At 40.0% G+C, this 24,990-nt stretch overlaps 1 protein-coding gene across 1 annotated transcript in view; it reads right to left on the bottom strand.

Moving 5' to 3' along the window:
• The window catches only part of LOC124722918 (formin-binding protein 4-like), a 252,502-nt gene that overhangs the window by 151,041 nt on the left and 76,471 nt on the right, over positions 1 to 24,990 (bottom strand). Inside the window, exon 2 of the mRNA XM_047248071.1 lies at positions 15,337 to 15,587. Coding sequence (XP_047104027.1) covers positions 15,337 to 15,587 — 251 coding nt within the window. The remainder of the gene's footprint in view (positions 1 to 15,336; positions 15,588 to 24,990) is intronic.

Below are 24,990 nucleotides of genomic sequence, written 5' to 3'. Positions count from 1 at the left end.
GCTCCAGGGAAGGGTGCTGCTTATGCCACTGTAGAGCTCGCTGACACTCCTCAATTGCTTCAGCGATTTCTGGTGACCACCAAGGGACTGCCTTTTGCTGAGGGCACCCTAAAGAGAGAGGGGTCGTACTTTCTACCACAGAAACGATTGTTGTAGTCACCTGCTCAACCATCACATCGATGTTACCGTGTGGGGGAGATTCAATGGTGAAAGCAGAGGTGAAAGTTTTCCAGTCCGCCTCGTTTAAAGCCCATCTGGGCAGGCGTCCATGGGTCTGATGCTGGGGCAGTGACAGGAAGATGGGGAAGTGGTCACTACCACACAGGTCTTCATGTGCTCTCCAGTGGATAGATGGGAGAAGACCTGGGCTGCAAATTGATAAATCAATGGCCGAGTAACTACCCTGAACCATACTGAAATGTGTGGCGGCCCCAAAATTTAAGAGGAAGAGGTCAAACTGAGAATGTAAAGTTTTGAGATCCCTGCCTCAGCCCGTAAGCACGGTGGAATATAATACCCTGGACCATATTTAAGCTCTTATGGAGCGTGATGGTAACAGAAACATCCCCCAACTTGTCAAGCGAGGAATCCCCATGACTGGACAGAGGAAGCTGTTTTTATCATGACTGACCAAGAGCGCATTTTGGACAAGCCCTCCAGTGCTTCAAACCTGTCCTCCAAATGCTCCACAAAAACCTGAGGCTTCATGGACATGATGGGGAATCTTTCAACTCTCGTACATACGAGATACCGGGGCAAATAAACTTCACTGCCATCCTTAGCCTGGCGTTCCTCCCATGGTGTGGCCAGGGAGGGGAACGATTTGGGGTCATAATTCTTAGCATTGAAGTTAGACTTTGCCCGCTTAGAGACTGCTGGTGGCAAACCACCAGTAAGAGATGACATACTACGCTTCATGGCATGTCAACTGCCCTGATATCACCCACTCCGACCAGGGGACCTCCCCATCAACCCCACCCAGTCACAGCACAGGCCACCTTGCAGGATGGCCATTTCCGGGAGACCCGATGCACCAGGGGACATCTACTCCTTGGCATACATGGGGAGTTAACAGTGCAGGCATCAGCTGAGTGATCCCTGTGTGGTCAGGAGGTTGCAATCAACAGGCTACATGGCGGCCCCACCACAACGGATGGGCTACCGTGCTGGATATCAGGTGCAACCACACGAACAGGTCCATTATCATGTCAATGCAGAAAACGATACTGCACAGTGGATGGTGGAAAATGCACCCAGGAGGGTGACCTCGCCCAACAGCTGGAGAATGAGCAGAAGTGCAGATCCACATCGATAAAGGATGCGAGAGGTCTCAGTGCATGATGGACACGGTGCACCATGTAAGGTGCCCTTCCCCAATTGGCTCACTCTTTGGGAAAATTTGGAAAAATGGAGGTCGAACCCGACAGGAGACAATCACATAAAGGCCAAAACGTGAGAGACTCCTTTTAGTTGCCTCTTACGACAGGCAGCAATACCTCGGGCCTATTCTAACCCCTGGACCCGCAGGGGAATGGACCACAGATGATGGGGTTAACGACAGCTGCAGATATGTGTACAGGTGAACAGACATGCAACAAATGAGCAACTGACCACCAAGTTGAACCAAGTGGCTACCAACAATGTCTCGTCAATTATTGTTTAGCGAATGTTGCTGCATATAGGCCTCTGCAGCAACCGTATGGTATATGCACCTGTGCTGACTGCGGCTCACTGTCGTCAAAGGCTGGAATTTGCATGCCTGTACCACAACTGGACTTCCGCTGACTGGCGACAGATGGCCTTTTCGGATGAATCACTTTTTATGCTCCATCAGACAAACAGCCATTGGTGTGTGCAGCCCTGCAACAATTGTTGAAAGGGACCAGGCCACAGGAGGGAGTTTTATGGTCTGAGGAGTGTTTCCCTGGGTGATCTCGTCATTAGGTAGGCACAATGGATCAACACATACACACAACTATACCTGCAGACCATGTCCATCCCTAAATGCAGTTTGTTTTTTCTTCAGTATGATGGCATCTGCCAGCAGGGCAACTGAACGTGGCAGACAGCTCATAGTGTATGTGCATGGTTTGAAGAGTATCAGGATTAGTTTACTGTACTCCCCTGGCCAATAAACTTCCCAGATTTAAACCCAATACAGAATCTGTGGGATCACCTCACTAATTCTGTTTGCATCATGGATCCTCAACTGAGAAACCTAGTGCAGCTGGCCATGACACTGCAGTCGGCAGGGCTCCACATCCGTGTTGGTACCTTCCAGAACATCACTGATTCTCTTCTTGCACATACACACTGCAAAAGGTGGTTATTCAGGTTTCTGACACATGGTCTCATTAATGCGAATCAATTGTGTAATTTTAGCAATTCTGAATCCTGAAAATATTTGTGTGAGAATTGATTAATGTCTTCAGTTTAAATTACCTTTAACTGTAATCATGCTCAAAGAGGATGTATTCTATGACGGTCTTGTGTGCAGAGTTCTTGACCTGTGTTATTGGGTGGAGAATTGTAGGATTCTCCTTCACAGGTCAGGAGTGCACTACACAGAGGAAGCAGCTACTTGGGTAGCGGAGGACTTTAGTGCACACTTTTTTTACATTACGTGATAGTTTGAGGTCCTCTGATGAATGCTCACCAGTCGATGCGCAGAGAATGGAATCAGACCACATACAAAGTAGACAGACTTCCAATGTTGAGATTTTAACAGTTAACTGCCAAAACATTTGTAACTAATTCCCTGAATTCACCTCCTCCAGAATAGCTGTCATGCTCAGTTTACACTCAGAACCAAGAGCTGTATGAAAGATAAAGTAAAAGGGCTCCCAAATACTTAATGAGACATGACACATATATCAAAAAGAAGGTGAAATCAAGTGAATCATTTGATGTTATTACTGACCACCAGATTCCACCATAAAAGTTGTACAACCACTCAAAGAAAGTTTACACTTGGTAGTGTGGAAGTCCCCCAACCATGTAATTTTAATTGAAGGTGATTCTCACCTACTGAGACGTCTATGGGTTCACTGCAGGTGGTATGGCCAGACCACCTTTTGAAGTAGTTAGCAGTATGTTCTTCGAAAACTGTCATGAGCACCTAGTTCAACAGCCCATAAGCAGTGGAAATGTTTTAGACCTTGAAGCTGTAAACAGGCCTGACCTTATCAACAGTGGCAGTATAGAGACAGGGATTAGTGATCAAGATACCATAGTGACGATAGTTACTACAGTTAATAAATTCATCAAGAATGCTAGGAGAGTTTTCAAGCTAGAAAGAACAGATAAGCAGTTGTGTTGCTTGAGGCTTTCGCGATGGACTATTTGTAAATATGGTTCTCAGTCAAGATGTCAGATGTGTGTCTGAAATTTCCACATTATTTTGTTGGCAGAACTGACAGACATCTTCAGGTGTGGCAAACACACTGCTGAGGCTGTGACCAAAATCTGACAGCCTGAGAAGGAACAGCGCAGGCATGAACACACCAAATTGTGACCAAAGGTGTAGATATGTGATTGGTAGTGAGAGTGAGAGTGAGAGTGAGAGTGAGAGAGAGAGAGAGAGAGAGAGAGAGAGAGAGAGATGCCATCTGCCAGACAATGAACTAACGTGCAGAAACTGTCCATCACACTGCGTGCTGCAGTTGACCACCCCTGTGCCCTCTGTTGGAAACTGCCAGCCAGAATATGTGTCTGTGCTGGCATGTGCCTATCCTTGCCATTGTCAACTGAATATCTATGTTGCCACTGCAGCATTATCCCTTGTATGACCAGCAATTCTTCTTCGGGGTCACTGTGATGTTAACATGCCCAGTGCTGGATCCCATGTCATGCTAAGTTGATATCCTGTGTACCTGTTCAGCAGATTAATCGAGCTGCAAATTTCCACTGTTTCTTTAATAACGCCGTCCCAATACGAAGACATTGTCAAGAGAATTTTTCTATTTTCATATTCCGTACTGTATGATGAACTATGACAATGCTTGTCCACTACAGATTTCTCTGGCTGGTACCGACGTGTGTCGTCAATGTTCTATGCATCTGTCCTCAATGGTGCGACAAGGTTGTCCAATGTATAACTTCCTGTAGGTGCAAGAAATCTTACAGATTCCAGGCCTTCTTAAACCAAGATCACTTTTCACTGAGCCTAAAAGAGTTTGAGTTTCATTGGCAGATGAAAGACGCATTTAACTTAATTTTCTCCAATAATCATCTTATTTTTTTATGAAACACTGCCGACATATGGCAGGATGACCATTCTTCTTTGTTCTTCACTTTCTTCCAGCTCGTCGCTTTGTCTAGCATATGCTGGATGTAAGGCATGGTGAATCTCCCATTCACAATATCCATTCTCTAAAAATATGTTATGGAGGTGGCGTAGCTCATCAGATAAGCTGTCTGTATCCTATATGGCTTGTGCTCTATGGACCATCATCCTAAGCATGCCATTTCATTGTGCAGGATGGTGAAAGCTGATGGCCTGTAAATATAAGTCAGTGTGTGCAGGTTTACAGTACACAACGTGACATAGGGTGCCATTCTCTTTTCTCTGGACCAACATACCCAAAAAGGGTATTTGCCATTTTTCTCCATCTCCATCATAGACTTGATGTTTGAATGAAGATAATTTAGGTACAGCAAACATGAATCCAGTGATGTAGTGCAGTGGGGCTTAATGACAAAGGTGTCACATACATATCGCCAAAAGCACATATGTTTCTCAACACCGCTGACTGGAGTACTCTCCCCTTGAAATTTTCCATAAAAAGATTGGCCACAATGGGTGACTACCTACTGTGAAACCAAAATTCTCTTGTTGACATCTTCATACTGGGACAGTGTTATTAAAGAAGCGGTGGAAATTTACGGCTTGACTAATCTGCTGAACAGGGACAAAGGGTACCAACTTGTCAAAGTACACAATCCAGCACTGTTTACATTAAATCACAGTGACCACTAGGAAGAACTGTGACATATATATTTGGCTGACAAAGGCGAGGATGTGCACACACCTGGGTGGACACGCATTTTGGCAGACGGCTCCTGACAAAGGGTGCTGTGGTGGCTGAGAGCAACACACAGTATGACTGACAGCTTCTGTGCATGCGTTCATTGCCGACAGGTGGCATAGCTGTCCCTCTTGCTACCCCCTCCTCCAAATGAACCAACCAACCGACCTCTTGCTACCAATCAGCCAGCATATCTGTACTATTGGTCACCAAATTTGGTGTGTTCACACCTACGCCACTTTCTTTTCAGACTTGTCATAAATAGGAGGTTTCAGGCAAAGCCTCAGCAGTTTGTTAGCCGCACCTGAAGATGGTCAGTTTTGTCAACAAAATATTGTGGAAATTTCGCAATGACATCCAACATCTTGCCCGAGAACAATACTTCCAGGTACGCAGTTGTTAGAATTCTACTTAGACAATGAATCAGCCTCACCGTCAGGTGGCTTGCGGAGTATGGATGTAGATGTAGATTTAGTTTCAATATGATGGATGTGGAGGAATTATGGGCAATGCTTAAGCTGATTGTATATCATCCTCTGGAGAAGTATGTGCCAAGTAAGTGGATTGTGGACATAAAAGACCAAATGTTGTTTAATAAAAAAAACTCAGAAAATGCTCAAGAAACAGGGATTGTTGCATTCTCACTTTAAAATGATCAGAAATGTCGGCAGGCAAAATTTAGTAGTAATTTGTGCATCTATAAAAAGATCAACATGTGAAGCATACAACTTCTACCATCATAAGTTAGCAAAAAGCGTTGCTGAGAACCCGAGGAACTTCTGGTCCTATGAAAATCACTAAGTGGACCAAAGGCTCCTATTTAGTCGCATGTTGACCAGTCTGGGTTGGCAAAAAGGAAAGCTGAAGTTCTAAATCTTGTATTTAAAAAAATAATTCATGCAGGAGAATCAAACAGACATACCATCACTTACAACCGCACAGACTCCCATATGGAGGACACTGATGTAGGCAACCCTGGCAGTGAGAAGTCACTGAAAGGGTTCAAAACAAACAAGTTGACAGATCCAGATGGAATCCAAATTTGGTTTTACATATATTACTCTTCAACAATGGCCACTTGACTTGCATTTATTGCAAATCTCTTGTTCAATGCAAAGTCCCAAGCAACTGGGAGAAAGGGAGAAGGACTCCTGTACATATGCATGAGCAAAAGAAAACATCCATTAAACTACAGACCAATATCTTTAGCATCAGTTTGTTGCAGAATTCTTGAGCATATTCTAAGTATGAATATAATAAATTTGACAGAAAAGCTTCTGTCCACAAATCAGCATGGATTTAAAAAAGTCACTCATGCCAAACTAAGCTTGCCCTTTTCTGGTACAGTATCTTGCAAACCATGGATGAAGAGCAACAGACAGATTCCACATCCCTAGACTTACTGAAAGTGTTTGACACAGTGCCCCAATGTAACTGTTATGAAAGACACAAGTGTACGCAATAGGTTCTCAGATATGTGAGTGGCTGGAACACTTTTTATGAAACAGAACCCAGCACATTGTCCTGGAAAGTGAGTGTTGATCAGAACCAACAGTATCGTCAAGCTGCCCCTGGGAAGTGTGATAGGAGCACTCTTGCTCTCTATAAACATAAACAATCTGATGGATAGTGTGAGCAGCAATCTGTAAATGTTTGCTGATGAAGCATATTGTACAGAAAAGTGTCATCACTGAGTGACTGTAGCACAATACAGGCTGACTTAGACAAAATTTCTCTTTGGTGTAGTGGAAGTCAGCTTGCCTTGTATGTAGACAACTGTAAGTTAATGTAGATGAGTAATAAAATCAATCCTAAAATGTTCAAACATAGTACTGGTAGTGCACTGCTTGACACAGTCATGTCGATTACATATCTAGTTGTAACACTGCAAACTGCTATGAAATGGAACAAGCATGTAAGTTGGGTAGTAGGGAAGGTGAATAGTCAACTCTAGTTTATTATGAGAATTTTAGGAGGGTGCAGCTCATTTATAAGAGACAGCAAACAGAATACTAGAGCAACCCATTCTTGAGTACTGCTTGAGTGTTTGGGATCTCCACAAGGCCCGATTAAAGGAAGACATCAAAGGATTAAAGGAAGACATCAAAGAGATTCAGAGGCTTGCTGCTAGATCTGTTATTGGTGAGTTCACTCAGCATACAATCATTACAGAAATGCTCTGTGAACGTAAAATGGAATCTCTGAAAGGAAAACAAAATACAGTTAAGAAAATTTAAGAGAACTAGTATTTGCAGTTAGCTGACTGCCGAACAATTCTAATGCCACAAATGTACTTCTCACGTAAGGGTCACAAGGACAAGATAAGATAAATTAGGGCTTGTACTGAGGAATATATGCAGTCAGTTTTCTCTTGATCCATTTGTGAGTGGAACAGGAAAGTGAATGACTAGCAGTTGTACAAGGAACTTCCCAGCATTCACTGTATGATGGTTTCCCAAGTACATATTTAGCTGTAGATACAGAGGGTGAACTAAAGTTACCCAAATAGTGTAGTGTGGGTTTTGCCATTTCGGTTAAGATCATTTGTACTCCCAAGAACTGAACATTGTCTAATCCATGTACGTCACTGATTGAACTTATTATAGTTATAAGCTCTTTAGTGCAATAAGAAATACTGAAATTTATGTACTGATTCTAAACTGTATGTGCAAAAGTACAAAGTTGCAAGGTTTCATCACATTCAGTTCACCTAGAACTATCTTCCGACATTTTACAATTCAGCTGCCTTTTCCATAACAGAAATATGACTACTTTTCCTATACTTGTGTCATCTGCAAAAAGCATTAAATCTGCACTGCATGACAGTAGAAGTGAAAGATTATTCATGTCTGTTGAAACAACGGAGGATCCCATGGCACTCCATGCCAACTTGAAATTCAGGGAGCCCTTTTCTATGTGACAGACATGGAACAGATAAAGTGAAATCTATGAACCTTCTAGGTTGATTAGTTCACAATATTTTGACTCCTGCATGATGACATCATTAGATTAGATTAGATTAGTACTTGTTCCATAGATCATGAATACGACACTTCATAATGATGTGGACCGTGTCAGGTTAATAAAAGGTGTCTATACAAGATATCACATTAGACAAAATATTACATGTTTTTTGTGGGGTTGGGAAATTCCCCACTTACTATATCCAAAAATTCATCTAATGAGTAGAAGGAGTTGCCATTAAGAAATTCTTTTAATTTACTTTTAAATGCTATATGGCTATCTGTCAGACTTTTGATGCTATTAGGTAAGTAACCAAAGACATTTGTGGCAGCATAATTTACCCCCTTCTGAGCCAAAGTTAGATTTAACCTTGAGTAGTGAAGATCATCCTTTCTCCTAGTGTTGTAGCCATGTACATTGCTATTACTTTTGAATTCCTTCAGATTGTTAATAACAAATTTCATAAGTGAATATATATATTGTGAGGCTACAGTGAAGATTTCTAGCTCTTTAAATAAGTGTCTGCAGGATGATCTTGGATGAGCTCCAGCAGTTATTCTGATTACACGCTTTTGTGCGAAGAACACTCTTTTACTCAATGATGAGTTACCCCAGAATATGATGCCATACGAAAGCAGAGAATGAAAATAGGCGTGGTAAGCTAATTTACTCAGACGTATAGCACCAAAATTTGCAATGACCCTAATAGCATAAGTAGCTGAACTCAAACATTTCAGCAGATCCTCAGTGTGTTTTTTCCAGTTCAACCCCTCGTCAATGCATACACCTAGAAATTTTGAATATTCTACCTTATTTACCAATTTCTGATCGAAGTCTATATTTATTAATGGGGTCATTCCATTTACCGTGTGGAACTGTACATACCGTGTTTTGTCAAAGTTTAATGAGATCCCATTTGCAGAGAAGCACTTAATGATTTTCTGAAAAACATCGTTTACAATTTCACCAGTTAATTCTTGTCTGTCGGGTGTGATAGCTATACTTGTATCATCGGCAAAAAGTACCAGCTTTGGATCTTCAGAAATATAGAATGGCAAGTCATTAATATATATCAAGAACAGCAGAGGAGCCAAGACCAAACCTTGCGGCACCCCATTCTTGATTGTTCCCCAGTTTGAGAAATCACCAGTTTTTTGCATATTATGTGAACTGTTTATTTCAACTTTCTGCACTCTTCCAGTTAGGTATGATTTAAACCATTTGAGCACTGTCCCATTCATACCACAGTATTTGAGCTTATCTAGAAGTATTCCATGATTTACACAATCAAAAGCCTTTGATATATCACAAAAAATCCCAACGGGTGACTTCCGGTTACTCAGAGCATTTAATATTTCATTAGTGAAAGTATGTATAGCATTTTCCGTTGAGAAACCCTTCTGGAAACCAAACTGACATTTTGTTAAAACTTTATTTTTACAAAGGTGTGAAGCTACTCTACAATACATTACTTTTTCAAGAATTTTGGATAACGCAGTCAGAAGAGTGATGGGCGGTACTTGTTGACATCAGTCGTATCCCCTTTTTTATGCAGTGGTATAACAATGGCATACCTCAGTCTATCTGGGAAAATGCCCTGCTTCAGAGAGCTATTACATATGTGGCTAAGAATCCTACTTATGTCTTGGGAACAAGCTTTTATTATCCTGCTGGAAATGCCATCAATTCCATGTGAGCTTTTATTCTTGAGAGAGTTTATTATCTTCCTAATTTCAGAAGGAGAGGTGGGTGGAATTTCAGTTGTATCAAATGGTGTGGGTAAGGCCTCTTCCTTTAACTGCCTTGCTTCTTCTAATGAACATTTAGATCCTATTTTCTCTACAACATTTAAAAAATGATTATTCAAAATGTTTTTGACCTCCAGCTTCTTGTTTACCAAGTTTCCATTCGCTTTGATGGTGATACCGTCATCCTGTACTCTTGGTTGTCTTGTCTCCCTTGTAATAATATTCCAAATTGTTTTGATTTTGTTATCAGAGGTATTAATCTCAGACATGATGCACATGCTTCTGGACTTTTTAATAACCTTTCTTAATGTAGCACAGTAGTTTTTATAATATTTGGTTGTTTCTGGGTCATTACTCTTTCTTGTTGTTAGATACAGTTCCCTTTTGTGGTTACAAGATATTTTTATTCCTTTAGTAAGCCAAGGTTTTTTGCATGGTTTCTTATAATTAGATTTAACTACTTTCTTGGGGAAACAGTTTTCAAATTCTCTTACAAGCGTATCATGAAATAAGTTATATTTTTAATTAGCATCGGGTTCCCTGTACACCTCATCACAGTCTAACTGCTGAAGATTTTATCTGAAATTTCTAATTGTTGAGTCATTAATTGAACGCACAACTTTGGAGGGTAGTTTTGAATTACTGAATGGACATATGTCATATACTGTAACTAGCTGAGCATTATGATCAGAAAGCTCATTCTCAACAGGACAAGAATTTATGTTTCTAAACCTATCTTGGTCTATAAAAGTGTTATCTATCAATGTGCTGCTGTCCTTTACTACCCGAGTAGGAAAATTAATGAAAGGTGTCAAATTGAAAGAACCGAGCAAGACTTCTAGGTCATTCTTCCTATTACACTCTTTCAGTGAATGAACACTGAAGTCCCTTGCTTTCCCCTATCTGACAGACAGCACACAACAAGGCATCAAAGTTTTCCGGGAATAAATGAAAGTTTCCTGAAGGGGACCTAGATACTGTTACAATTATAAAAGAGCCCTCCTTCAGTTTAAGTTGACAGGCACATGCTTCTATATGTTGCTCTAGACAAAACTTTTTTGTATCGAAGCTTTCTACACAGTGATAACTTTTGACATATATGGCAACTCCTCCTCCCACCTTATTCTCTCTACTCATATGTGCAGCTAGTTTATAACCACTGATATTTACCTTTTCCATATCAGACACAATGTGATGCTCAAACAGGCATAGTATATCTATTATATTATCAGATTCAATGTCATCTAAACAAACCAGGAGCTCATCTACTTTATTCTTCAATCCCGGAATATTTTGGTGAAAAATGGTAACATTATTTCTTACTTTACTTTTGTGAGAATCTACTTTTTTCTTCACTCCACCAATATTTTGGTTAAATATGGTAACATTATTATTTACTTTCCTGTTGTGAGAATTTGTGAGTTTTGGACCTCTTTAGCATCTGCCTGCCTGAACTTCTCATTGGACACTGATAATATTCTAAAAAAGAGGTACATCCATGAGTACTAGTGTCCCCCCTTATGGATTTCGCTAACAACCCTGCCAATTTACCCTTCCCTTTCCTATAGAGATGTAGGCCATGCCTTGTGAAATCCCCCCTATCAATAGCCTCGACAGGAACCAATCCAATGTCTGACATAGTGGCCGCCCTACACAACTGATCAAACTCCATATTTACCCTCCTGACAGAGCAATTCAACTGGGGCTGATCATGCCGCACGAAAGCAGGCACCAGCCCAACACTGGTATGGGTCGTTGCCGAGGCTATTTTCACCAGGTCACACTCAATGCTGTAGCCCTGATCCCTATCAATACTGTTTCCCACTCCACTCACTTTGGCTTGAAAAAGCTTGTGACCTGGTACCTGTCACCTAATTTTTCCTGCAAAATCTGGCCCACACCTCTTCCATGGCTGCTACCTAGCAACAGAACTTTCCTCTTACTTTCTACTTTTTTTTGAAACAGTTGGTTTCCTAGTGAGATTCTGTTGCATCTTAACTACATCTACTTCTACTGGAGCCTCTTCCTTACTTAACTGTGGTAGCAAGGCAAATCTATTGGTTGTGCCAATTGGGAAACTGTCAGACACTGTCCTCTTTCTGTGGCACCTGTTCCCAGCTACCACTTCCCACCGCTGTTTGCCCTCCTCCCCCCTTAACCTCTTCAGTTCCTCCCTCGCTCTGTCCAAATCAGCCTGAAGGGCTCTAATTTTCTCCTCCTGTTCAGCTGTAATCCTATCTCTTGTGCAAACCCTGCAAGAGAATGGAAGAGTCTCATTTGCTTCCCCAATTCCCACGTCGCTACAATTTCCCCAATGAAATCACCTGTCACAACAGCTGCACAAAACCCCTGAACTAACTTTCCTACTGCAGCTCACACACTTAGTATCCATGGTAGATTGGAAATTAGTTAAGTGATTTACTAAGCGATAATGATAATATATTAAATACAGATGCAAAAGGACACTAAATATGTTTTGGAAACTAATATGTAAGTAAACTATTACCAAATGCACTTAAATCTGTGGTATAATGCTAAATATGCACGATCAAAAATTAAGCCTAAACAGCCGAATGTAACGAAAACGAACTTTTTGTGATAAGTGGGAGAATACGTAAATAAAAGAAAAACCTTTAATGGCAAGCTTGAAGAGCACACTAATGAATGTATTTACTTAGTTAATCTATACCAAATGCACTTAAGATTGCGGTATAACGCTAAGTATGCACACTCGGAAAGTAAAGCAAAGCCGCAAAATATAAACAAAACGAACTTTTCGCGATTACTGGAACAATACGCAAATAAAAGAAAAACCTTTAATGGTGAGCTTGAAAGGCATTCTAATGAACGTATTTAATCAGTTAAATCCAAAACTGGAAAAGTCATAAAATATTCATAGTTGGAATAATTTCTAATTTATTTATTCTAGTATATCATCTGTAAATATCAATACATAACCAGTTTAGTTGATAGTCTTGTCGAAAATCCGAAAAGTTTGTCACTGACAACGTTTGTTTACTCTAAGACTTTTATATACTCTAATACATGGGCCCTTCTTAAATAGTTTGAAAGTGCTGACAAAAATAAGATGAATAAGTAGGTCTTCCTTTTTGGAAAGAAACTTGATAAGAAAATACCTAATTCTGTTTGGAAACCAAACTAATCTCAGAGGTTAAATACAGTAGTAACTTCTACGTTCCAAAATACTGAACAACAGTTTTGATTTATTTTGCCATTAATTTCATCGTACTCCCAGTAACATTTGTTTTTAGGAGTGTGGATGACATTAAAAACTTTTTTGAGGTGTAGAGCATAACTGAATTTTCAGAATGAGATTTTCACTCTGCAGCGGAGTGTGCGCTGATATGAAACTTCCTGGCAGATTAAAACTGTGTGCCCGACCGAGACTCGAACTCGGGACCTTTGCCTTTCGCGGGCAAGTGCTCTACCATCTGAGCTACCGAAGCACGACTCACGCCCGGTCCTCACAGCTTTACTTCTGCTAGTATCTTGTCTCCCACCTTCCAAACGTTACAGAAGCTCTCCTGCGAACCAGTTTGGAAGGTAGGAGACGAGATACTGGCAGAAGTAAAGCTGTGAGGACCGGGTGTGAGTCGTGCTTTGGTGGCTCAGATGGTAGAGCACTTGCCCACGAAAGGCAAAGGTCCCGAGTTCGAGTCTCGGTCGGACACAGAGTTTTAATCTCCCAGGAAGTTTCATATCAGCGCACACTTCACTGCAGAGTGAAAATCTCATTCTGGAAACATCCCCCAGGCTGTGGCTAAGCCAGGTCTCTGCAGTATCCTTTCTTTCAGGAGTGCTGGTTCGCAGGAGAGCTTCTGTAAAGTTTGGAAAGTAGGAGACGAGATACTGGCAGAAGTAAAGCTGTGGAGGACCGGGTGTGAGTCGTGCTTCAGTAGCTCAGATGGTAGAGCACTTGCTCGCGAAAGGCAAAGGTCCCGAGTTCGAGTCTTGGTCGGGCACACAGTTTTAATCTCCCAGGAAGTTTCATAACTGAATTTTAACAAACATGTTTTGGTAAAATGTCCAAACTTAAATGATCTGCACATACAGACGAAAAGAGTTCTTAAATACATCTGAAACTCATTGGAAGACTTTTTAGAAAATGTAGATCATTTACAAAGCTTTCACATCAATCCCTTAGTGCTTTTTCTCTGAATGGAGTTATGCTAAACTGGATTGAAAGAAAATATGTAGGACTTCAACAAATAATATCAGACACACACACCATAAGCTAAAATAAAGCAAGATGTACCACAGAAAAAAATCTCTTAATTTGGCAAGAACCAATATTTTGAGAATAGAGAAGAAATATAGTTACCAAACATGTAATTATGATGGCAAAGTCACATAAATTATAACCCATACAGAGCTGTAATTGCAGTTATCTCCTGTGGAATTTCTGCAAATGTAATACGAAATGGTTCAAATGAAATTTTTCAACAATTTAGTTGCTTTTATAGGTAAACACTTGGATATATACAACACATTAAGTGAGTCACTCTGTTTCTCATTCTAATATTTTAACTGCCATAGTGTCCAGGGGCACCAGCCACCACACAACAGCTATAATTAGTGAGCCACAGAAAGCAACACTCATGTAGTCCATAGCAGCCACGTGGGATTCTCAAGTATATCCTTAGACCACCGAGAGGCATACCAAGAGCTACGGACCACCAGGTAAATAGCTGTATGAGATCCCAGGTCACACCACAAGACCACGCCTACATCTTGTCACGACTTACTAGGGGGCAGTACATCTCTTCCTGGAGCATAGCTATTTCAGGAAACCCAGGAACCACTGGGGACAGTTTCCATCGATAAGAGGTGTGCCAATGCTCGCAGTCCCTCAATTAAGATCTCGCCGATGTGCCAACGGGGACAACAGTGTAAAGCCAAGAAGTAGGCTTCTGCATTGGAAAACAGTTCTTCAAGTGTTGGACATTTCAATGTTTACTTCCAGCTCTGGGTAGTGAGTTGGAGCCAAATTCACAGAACTATCACTTCATAAAAGAAAGACAAGTAATTTTCTCTCTCTCTCTCTCTCTCTCTCTCTCTCTCTCTCTCTCGATCTCTCTTTTTTCCAGGTACATGTCTGCATTCGTGATACACATTGAAATTCCTGCACCACAGCACACCACTAGCGAGAAAAAAAGCAAAATGGATCAGTTCATTGATAAAGTCGAGATTTTGTTTTGGTCCTCTAGCAGAGTGTTACAGTGCTGTGACACTGAAATTTCAATTTGCACCAGGACTGCAAACATATAACAATAAACAAACAAAATTTAAATAGGTAACGTTATTTTCTCAAGGTGATAATTAAAAACTTTGTGATTACTCCTCTTATACTGATGAGGACTCCAAACTCGTTCTACTAGGGTGGTGTGCCTAATTCCATTGCCTATGTCAGAAATTGAAACATATTTCAAATTCTGCAGCTAAAGTGGCTGTTGCACAGAAAACTGATACTTCTGCAGCAATAAATAAGAAAGAACTGAAATAAATTTAAAAAAGAAAAGGAAAAGCCCATAAGCAAACATCTGTTGATCTCACTAACATATAATGTTAACACATACCTGCAGAAAATACGATAGTTCATCAGTAAGCTGCTTTTTGGGTGCTGATGGTGCTGATGGTGTTGGTGGTGCGTTATTATGTGATGCAGTATTTTCAGCTTCTTCAGATTCAGAATCCGAGTTGTATTCAGAAAGAAGTCCAATAAGAGGATTTTTATTCTTTGGTTGATGAGAATCACCATCAGGACTTCGTGATTTTTTTATTTCCTCTACTCTGCTGGAATATTCTTGGCAGATGCTTTGGTATTTTGCTGTAAAATCAATAACAATGTTTCAAGAAACATATACATGTAAAATGCTATCAGAAAGAGGTTACAGAGACACAAAAGCTTTTAAAAGAAAATTATAACATGGAAATTATGCTATCAAATGGAAAAAAAAACAGTAGATTGTAACCAAATATGAGTCGCATAAGTTAAATATGAGGAAAGATAAACATAATACATTATGTGGCTACAAAAATTAATAATAATAATAATAATAATAATAATAATAATGAAATGTCATGAGGCTAGGGCCTCCCGTCGGCTAGACCGGTTGCCTGGTGCAAGTCTTTTGAGTTGATGCCACTTCAACAACTTGTGCGTTGATGGAGATGGAGATGGAGATGATGATGATGATGATGATGATGATGATGATGATGACGACGATGACGACAACACAACACCCAGCCCCTGAGCGGAGAAAATCTCCGACCCACCAGGGAATCAAACTCGGGTCCCTTTGCACGACATTCCATCACGCTGACCGCTTAGCTATCAGGGCGGACAATAATAATAATAATAATAATAATAATAATAATAACAATAATGACACAATTAGATGAAAGTTCTTATGCAACATGCTGAGTATAACTTATAAGAAACAAAAACTACATTTAAAGACTCGGAACAAAACCTCAAAAGTGAGTTAGGTTTTACAGATGGATATGAAGAAAAGTCAGCTCCAAATTGATGAATTGTACGTTCAACATCTTTGACTCAAAAATATCCTGGTACATGAATATCAAAAAAGATCTAGAGAAATTAAGTACACAACCAGAAGACAAGAATGTAAATTATCTTCAGAACAGTTGTAATGACATTTGGAACTTCCTGATATTAAAAAGAGACAACCAGAACCAAGTGGTTGAATAACTTTCATGCTAAACACAGTTCAATATGTGACATAGCATATAATGAATGTTTCTGTTAGTTGGACAGGCTACTTTTGTAGCTGGTACACTCTGACATGAGGATGGGTTTTGTTGAATCAGAACTGGTAAGTTAAAAAAAAACCCTAATGCAATCAAGATGGATAATAAATCTGTTTGGAAACCAGTGACTGCAGATTTGTTCTCCAAGCACGTTATGTCAATTCTGTATATACAGCACACTGACAGAAAAAAAGGCAGCAACTGTCATAATTATTGCACACTTCTCATTGTCCTTATGTAGCCAACTAATGTAGTAAATTTTAAAATAATAATAATAATAATAATAATAAAGATTTTACTGTCTTTAGGCCATTACAGGAATTGACAACGTCAAATGAAGTTACAATTTATAATACAGTGTGATAAGGTATTGACTACTGAAATATTTTAGCTTATGTTACAATAAATGTACACTGGGTCATCTGTTGGATTACTGCATTTTACAGTTGAAGAATTCATTGATATCACAGAACGGGTGGGCAATAAACCATTCATGCAGTCTTTCTTTGAATGTATGTTCAGGAAGATCCTGTATAGCATGTGGCAGCTTATTAAATAATTTGTGCCCTGTGACTTCATAGCTATTTACTGATTTTGATACTCTGTGGTAAGGCATGTATATGTGTTTGATGCTTCTTGTGTTGTAATAATGTACATTTTCTCTACGTTTCACATCTTGTAGGTTCTTCCTCGTAAAGATTAAGACATTGTATATATAGAGGTTTATTACTGTCACACACACAGCATGACCCACATAACTCTACATTAGTCATTGACAACCGAAAATTTCTTTGGATATGAGTATGCAGCAAATGAAAAGAGTGCCAAATCTAATGAATGGGCAGATGATGAAAGATGACCTTTTATTGTTCTGCAATATGTGTACTTTCATATAGTTGGTATGGAAGATTTGGATTGTATTTGCCTGTTTTTTAATCCTTTGCAAATTAATCAAGAAGAAGAGATTCTTTTTGGACTTTAGAAAATAAACACCACAACATCTTAAGCAGATTAAAATTAATTTGCCTTTTTTGATGCAGGACCATCTGATCTGACAAACTACTTCATTGCTGTTTTATTTCTTGCATGAACTGTTGAATGAATATCCCATCTACAGTATGAGTCAGTTGGATTCAATTTAAAACAGCCTACACATTGCAGAGAAAATCATTTGTAAATCTCCTACTGTTCAACATTCAGCATATACTGCACCTATTATAATTAAGTCTACATGTAATACAAACTGTACTCCCCCTTCTGACATCTTTACAATACCAGCTATCAAATAAATCTTAAATCAATTATCATCTAACACTACTTTGTGCATTTTCTTCATGTTTTTAGTTGTAAAGGAAGGAAGATTAAAATATGAAGGCAAGTCAATGACAAGGTCATCAGAGACTGAGTGTGAAGCATCCTCATCACAGTGCATAGTTTATTACATTGGGTTATCCTTTCCTCACAAATATTTTTGCTGCAAGATACGCACTAGCAGTAGTGAGTCAGATTTTGAAAGCATTTTACTTGCACTGCCATGCAGGACAGCCTGTGGGTTGCATTTGTATGAATATTTGATATATTTAATAGAGCCAAGGATCAGAGACATCATCCCACATGAGAGGTATACATGACAAAAGATATGTTAGCAAGGGAAAGAATAATAAATCAGACATGAATGATATTTGATTTATTAATTATACAGGGTGATTCAAAAAGAATACCACAACTTTAGGAATTTAAAACTCTGCAACGACAAAAGGCAGAACTAAGCACTATCTGTCAGCGAATTAAGGGAGCTATAAAGTTTCATTTAGTTGTACATTTGTTCGCTTGAGGCGCTGTTGACTAGGCGTCAGCGTCAGTTGATGCTAAGATGGCGACCGCTCAACAGAAAGCTTTTTGTGTTATTGAGTACGGCAGAAGTGAATCGACGACAGTTGTTCAGCGTGCATTTCGAACGAAGTATGGTGTTAAACCTCCTGATAGGGGGTGTATTAAACGTTGGTATAAACAGTTTACAGAGAATGGGTGTTTGTGCTAAGGGAAAAGTTCTGGATGGCCGAGAACGAGTGATGAAAATGTAGCACGCATCCAGTAAGCATTTGTTCGCAGCCCAGGAAAATCGACTCGCAGAGCTAGCAGAGAGCTGCAAATTCCACAATCAACTGTATGGAGAGTCCTACGAAAAAGGTTAGTTATGAAACCTGAACGTCAACTACCCGAGGCGATGGATCGGCCGCCAGGCAGCCCGTGACAGAGCACTTCATCACTGGCCTCCAAGAAGCCCTGATCTTACCCCCTCCGATTTTTTCTTATGGGGGTATGTTAAGGATATGGCGTTTCGGCCACCTCTCCCAGCCACCATTGATGATTTGAAACGAGAAATAACAGCAGCTATCCAAACTGTTACGCCTGATATGCTACAGAGAGTGTGGAACGAGTTGGAGTATCGGGTTGATATTGCTAGTGTGTCTGGAAAGGGCCATATTGAACATCTCTGAACTTGTTTTTGAGTGAAAAAAAACCTTTTTAAATACTCTTTGTAATGATGTATAACAGAAGGTTATATTATGTTTCTTTCATTAAATACACATTTTTAAATTTGTGGTATTCTTTTTGAATCACCCTGTATATAACACGGCAATAGTCACTTTGATGGACTGAGGGCAAAATTTATACATGGAAAATAATTGGTATGCTATTTTAAAGCACAATAAATATGTTAATTTATAAGACAAATGTTGCTGCTGTCAGTTGCTCAATAGCAGCACGCCTATTTGCATGTACATATCCCTACAGCTATCATTCACCCCTGTCACCTATGGCCACTGGTGTACCACAGTTCCCACTGCGTGAATAATGCCATTTTGCCAGGCATGGCATACTTTAACCACAGTGACACATGAAGAGTTTACAAACTTACTTGTTTCAGAAATGCTTCCTACCTTGGCCCAAAATCCAATGATCATGCCCTTCTGGATGACAGATAAATCGCTTCGTTTCTGCATTATGACAACCGCACTGTTTTCCATTCCCTGACACACTTTATGTGGTGTCACCGCCAGACACCACACTTGCTAGGTGGTAGCCTTTAAATCGCCCGCGGTCCGTTGGTATACGTTGGACCCGCGTGTCGCCACTATCAGTGATTGCAGACCGAGCGCCGCTACACGGCAGGTCTAGAGAGACTTCCTAGCACTTGCCCCAGTTGTACAACCGACTTTGCTAGCGATGGTTCACTGACAAAATACGCTCTCATTTGCCGAGACGATAGTTAGCATAGCCTTCAGCTACGTCATTTGCTACGACCTAGCAAGGCGTCATTACCAGTTACTATTGATACTGAATCATGTATAGTCAAGAGCGATGTTCACCATTAATGGATTAAAGTTAAGTATTCCACCAGCTACGTCCGTTTTTTCTAAATTTTAATTTCCTTGTCCTGTTCCAGACCTCACGCCAGCCTGCGTGAGCTAAAACGCGTGCCTTTCGGCTTCCTCTAGTAACACGGTGTTGGCTCTCCTGCCAACCACAACACTTTATATAGCCTTCACTCCTAATGTTGCCACCTGCCGTCTGTGATTGGTTACTGCACATATCAAACATAGGCAGTGGTCACATTAATATGACTAGACAGTGTAATCTGTCAATAATATTCATTCATGCTCAGAATAATGCTTTCTTCACAAATCAATAAACCAGATTTACTGGAATCTTGACTTTTAAAGCTTCCAAATCGACAGTCAAATAACTTTAATCCACCTAGAGTTGACTCAATATGCTGCAAGAAGGAGAGCAAGTAGCCAAAGCAAAGTCCCTGGCCACAATTACAGGTAGCAAACACTTAACTGCGTGTGCACGCACACACACACACACACACACACACACACTCTCTCTCTCTCTCTCTCTCTCTCTCTCTCTCTCTCTCTCTCTCTCTCTCTCCCTCCCCGCTCCAATACTAAATTTGTAATCCCATGATGTCTTAGAGTGTGCCCTATGTAACACTTATATTGATTAGAAGTCGGTTTATATTATGTAACTGTGTATCTGCAATTATATATTAAAATGATAAATTATTATAATATGTGTATGTTCATAAAAAGAAAATGTTTATTGAAAGCTGGTTCATGCTTAGGGCACTTGTAATTGTAACATGTAAAAGCTGTAGGGAAGTCCCCCCACAACAGAAGTGGAATGGCGTGATGTACGAGGTGGTTTTGGCAGTCGAACTGGCTAGCTCCTTGGTGTGAACGATACGCAGTATGTGGCTAGCCATAGCACGGTACACTTCGACAGTGCTAAGAGAGACAATTGGAAGCTGCTTTACAAAGGATTTGCCTCGGATGTGGGTCTGGCTATTATTTGATATTCTCGGCATAAAGGAATGACTCTAATATGTTAAAAATGACACTAATATGTCAAAAATCCAACGCAAAGAACATATTTTATAGAGCATTCAAACATCAAGAGCCGTGAATACAGTTAGCCGCCATGTCACTGCCACCAATCTTCGCCACTGCTTCACTAGCTTCATACTTTCCTCACATTAGAAATCCGTGTCCAGAATCATATTTTCTATCCTGATCACAAACCTATGCAGGGCTCTCACCTAAGTGCTACTAAAACTGAGTATCCCGATTTAAAATTAACAATTCTTGCATTCAAGTGTTTAAAAGTGATTTTTTTGGTCTAATATAAAAGGAATAGTAAAAGTTAAAGTTAAAACCACAAAAGTGAAGTTGGATACGCTTTTGCTAAAGTATCCTTAGTTTATTACAAAATATAGTTTTGTAGCATTACAGTGCAAGATTGTGTAAATATTATTGTCTAGAATACCTGCTTCACAGGTGATAGAAAGAAAAATAGTGTGGTTTTGATTTCTTTTATGAACGGGTTCTTTTTAGAAGTTAATTAAGTCCAGTGTTGTATTTTATTGTCTTGCAAAGTAAATTATGAACTACTCCAAGTGAAGTGAATTATTAGCTTTTTGCATTAGAATTTTCTACGGTAATAATCAGAGAGCGTTGACTAGTGAAACGATACTAGTTTATGGGTCCCCATAATATTCTCCACTTATTAGAAAAGAAAATTGAGCTATTACTGTTGCTAATGAAAACTGATATATATAGAGGAGTTTAAACAGTGTATTTATAATATTATTCATCTTTTTTTCGTGTCAGTTAAGATAAAAGCTCCTCATGTCCAAATTTAGTTTTGCACTTCATGCAGTAACATTTCAGTATTTGATTAAGTAATGATCTTGAGTGTAACCGTCATTAGTATGAGCTTGGTGCAAATTTGCTTCCTTTAATTCACTAGTGTGTGTGTGTGTGTGTGTGTGTGTGTGTGTGTGTGTGTTATTAGTAACTACTGCTACACACAGTTTAGAGTGCACTGTGTCAGTTTGTATCCATTGTGATATTCAAAGGGAAATTTCATCAAAAGTAACTTCAATAACCAATATTCAGTTCTCTTAAACATATATTTCTAAATTAATGTTCCTAATTGGGCTGGCGACCATTCATTTTTTTCCATTCACTTATGATTTTACCACTTTCATTAACCCCCAAGGTTTAGGTCCATTTAGTTTTTCCGTTAATATCACCATATTCAAAATTATAGTCCGATACCTTTGTCCATTACACACACACATGGTCAAAATTCTAAATCCTCTCAGAGGGTAACATCACCATGTTTCACGGCACGTTAGTGTTATACCTTCTTCTAGTCAGGTTATGTCACAAATTTCTTTCCATCCAGTTCTATACAGTACCACCTCATTAGTTATGTGAGCTATCCCTCCAATCTTTAGCATTCTTCTGTAGCATAACCTCAGCATTATCAGATATATTTTGACTACGTTCCATTATCCTTGTTTGGCTTTTGTTGATGTTCATCTTACATCCTCCTTTCAACACACTGTCCCATTCCATTCAACTGCACATTCAAGTCATTTGCTGTCTGTGACAGAATTACAAGGTAATCGACAAACTTCAAGTTTTTATTTCTCAGTCCTGGACTGTTAATCCCCACTTCAAATTTTTCTTTGTTTTCCTTTACTGCTTGCTGAACGTACAGATTGAATAACGTCTGGGATAGGCTACAACCCTGCCTCATTTCCTTCGCAACCACTGCTTCCCTTTCATGTCCCTTGATTCTTATAACTACTGTCTGCTTCCTGTAAAAATTGTAGATAGCCATTCACTCCCTGTATTCTACCCCTTCAGAATTTTGAAGAGAGTATTCCAGTCAACACTGTCAAAAGCTTTCTCTAAGTCTACAAATGCTACAAATGCAGGTTTGCATTTCCTTAACCTATCTTCTAAGATAAGTCATAGGGTCAGTATTGCTTTGCATGTTCCTACATTTCTTCAGAATTCAAACTGATCTTCCCCGAGGTTGACTTCTACAAGGTTTTCCATTCATCTACAAAGAATTTGTGTTAGTATTTTCCAACCATGACTTATTAAACTGATATTTTGGTAATATTCACACCCGTCAGCACTTGCTCTTTTTGGAACTAGAATTATTAAGAGGCTTCTTGAAGTCTGATGGTACTTTGTCTGTCTCACACATCTTGCACACCAGAGAGAAGAATTTTTTCATGGCTGTCTCTCCAAGGCTATCAGCAGCTCTGTTGGAATGTCATCTACTGTCACAACCTTTTTTTGACTTAGGTGTTTCAGTGCTCTGCCAAATCCTTCTCGCAATATCATATCTCCCATTCTATCTTCATCTACAACCTCTTCCCCTTCTATAATATTGCCTTCAAGTTCATATTTACTCCATCCACCTTTCAGTTTTCCCTTCTCTGCTTAGGACTGGTTTTCCATTTGAGCTCCTGATATTCATACTGTTCTGGCATAAAAACAAGTGCCAGAACGAAGATGAAGAACGCAAGACCAGAGAAGGTGCTGAAACGACATCAGCCAATGGTGCGCTGCTTAGGACCGCACCACGACAGGAGTGACACCTGCAAGAAGAGAATATAAGTGCTGCTTCTGCCAGCCTTGGCCGGACATTATTACTCTGATTGGCTCAGTATATGGACATTAGTGGACCGCATTAGCATAGCATAGCAGAGAGTGCTACATTATCAGATCATAGTGATCCATATCTGTTGCTTGTTTGAACACTGAACATTGTTGTAGAGCATTCTGAGAATTCAGCATCCCTTAGGTGCCCTATATGAGACGAGTGGACAAGACCCAACAATTGGTGACGAATATCCTCCTCCAACCCCAGTGCCCGACAGCCACGGAATTTTTCTTTTGTTAATTTGTGTTTTCAGGTGGGCATTGTATAACCTCTGTTTGTACATATTTTTGTCTATTTGTTACATTTGTGTCTTCCAACAAGTCCGCCCCACCTGTCCCGCCCTCTGCTCAGGCGCCACAGCTGCAAGTGTTAGATGCCACACAGCTAATGCAGATGTTTCAGTTTCAGACACAGCAGATCTCAGCACTACTCAACATGCTGCAGCAGCTACTGGCCAATGGTGTGCGCCCAACAGAACAAGCACTGCCTACTACAGCTGCTATACCACCTTCTCAAAAATTTTGTAAACAAGAAGAAGAATGGCTCAAGTGGCTGCATCAGTTCGATGCCCATATGCTAGCTCACAATGTCCCAGGTACTGTGAAACTTCCATATCCATTATCCATGGTAGGAAGTGCAGTGTTCAGATTAATTCAGAAACTCTTTCCTAATGCCACTCTGAGTGAACTTGCTTACGACGCAAAGGTAGACTCACTAACAAATTTTATGAACAAGTGAATGTGGTAGCAACTAGGTATCAATTCTTTAATTGCAAAACGACAGTCAGAACAAAATTATCGCGAGGGGGTACCAGATTTGCAGGGCATGACAAGGAAACGCAAATTCAAATGTGCTTGCAGTGCTTTATATTCAGACGTTATGTTTCGTGATGTAATCGTGTTCAATGTACCTAATGTCAAACTCAGAGAACAGATTTTGAAACAGTCTGATCCATTATTTCAACAGGTAGTGCAAATACTTGAGCAGTAAGATTCCGGTGCGTTGTCGGCTCATACATCTGAGCAGCCAGGTATATGTTAGGTTGAGTCCCTTCCTTGTGATCACCCCTTTCCGCACTGGCACCGACTAACCAACTTTCCACGCTGCGTAAGCAGTTCGCTAAACAGGCGAACAGAATTAAGTCTTGCCCTAAGTGTTACTCACGGCACAAACACCAAGACTTTCCCTCCTGACAAGCTCGGTGTTATGCTTGTGGTAGGAAAGGACATGTACAATCCATACGTTTGCAATGGAACAAACATAAGAATTCGGCCCACTCACAAAAATCTAGTCGCACGGCCCATGTCATTAATGCAGTATATTCCAAGTCTCCAACTAGCAAGCGTGCAGTTTCGCCGGTAATACATGAGTGAAACAAACTTTTTGTTCATTTACTTATTTGTGGTAAATGTTTGAAATTT

The sequence above is a fragment of the Schistocerca piceifrons genome, chromosome X (assembly GCF_021461385.2).
Source record: "Schistocerca piceifrons isolate TAMUIC-IGC-003096 chromosome X, iqSchPice1.1, whole genome shotgun sequence".
NCBI classification, from domain to species: domain Eukaryota; kingdom Metazoa; phylum Arthropoda; class Insecta; order Orthoptera; family Acrididae; genus Schistocerca; species Schistocerca piceifrons.
Note: the sequence above shows the minus strand (reverse complement) of the source record. Positions and strands in the feature narration are given on the sequence as shown.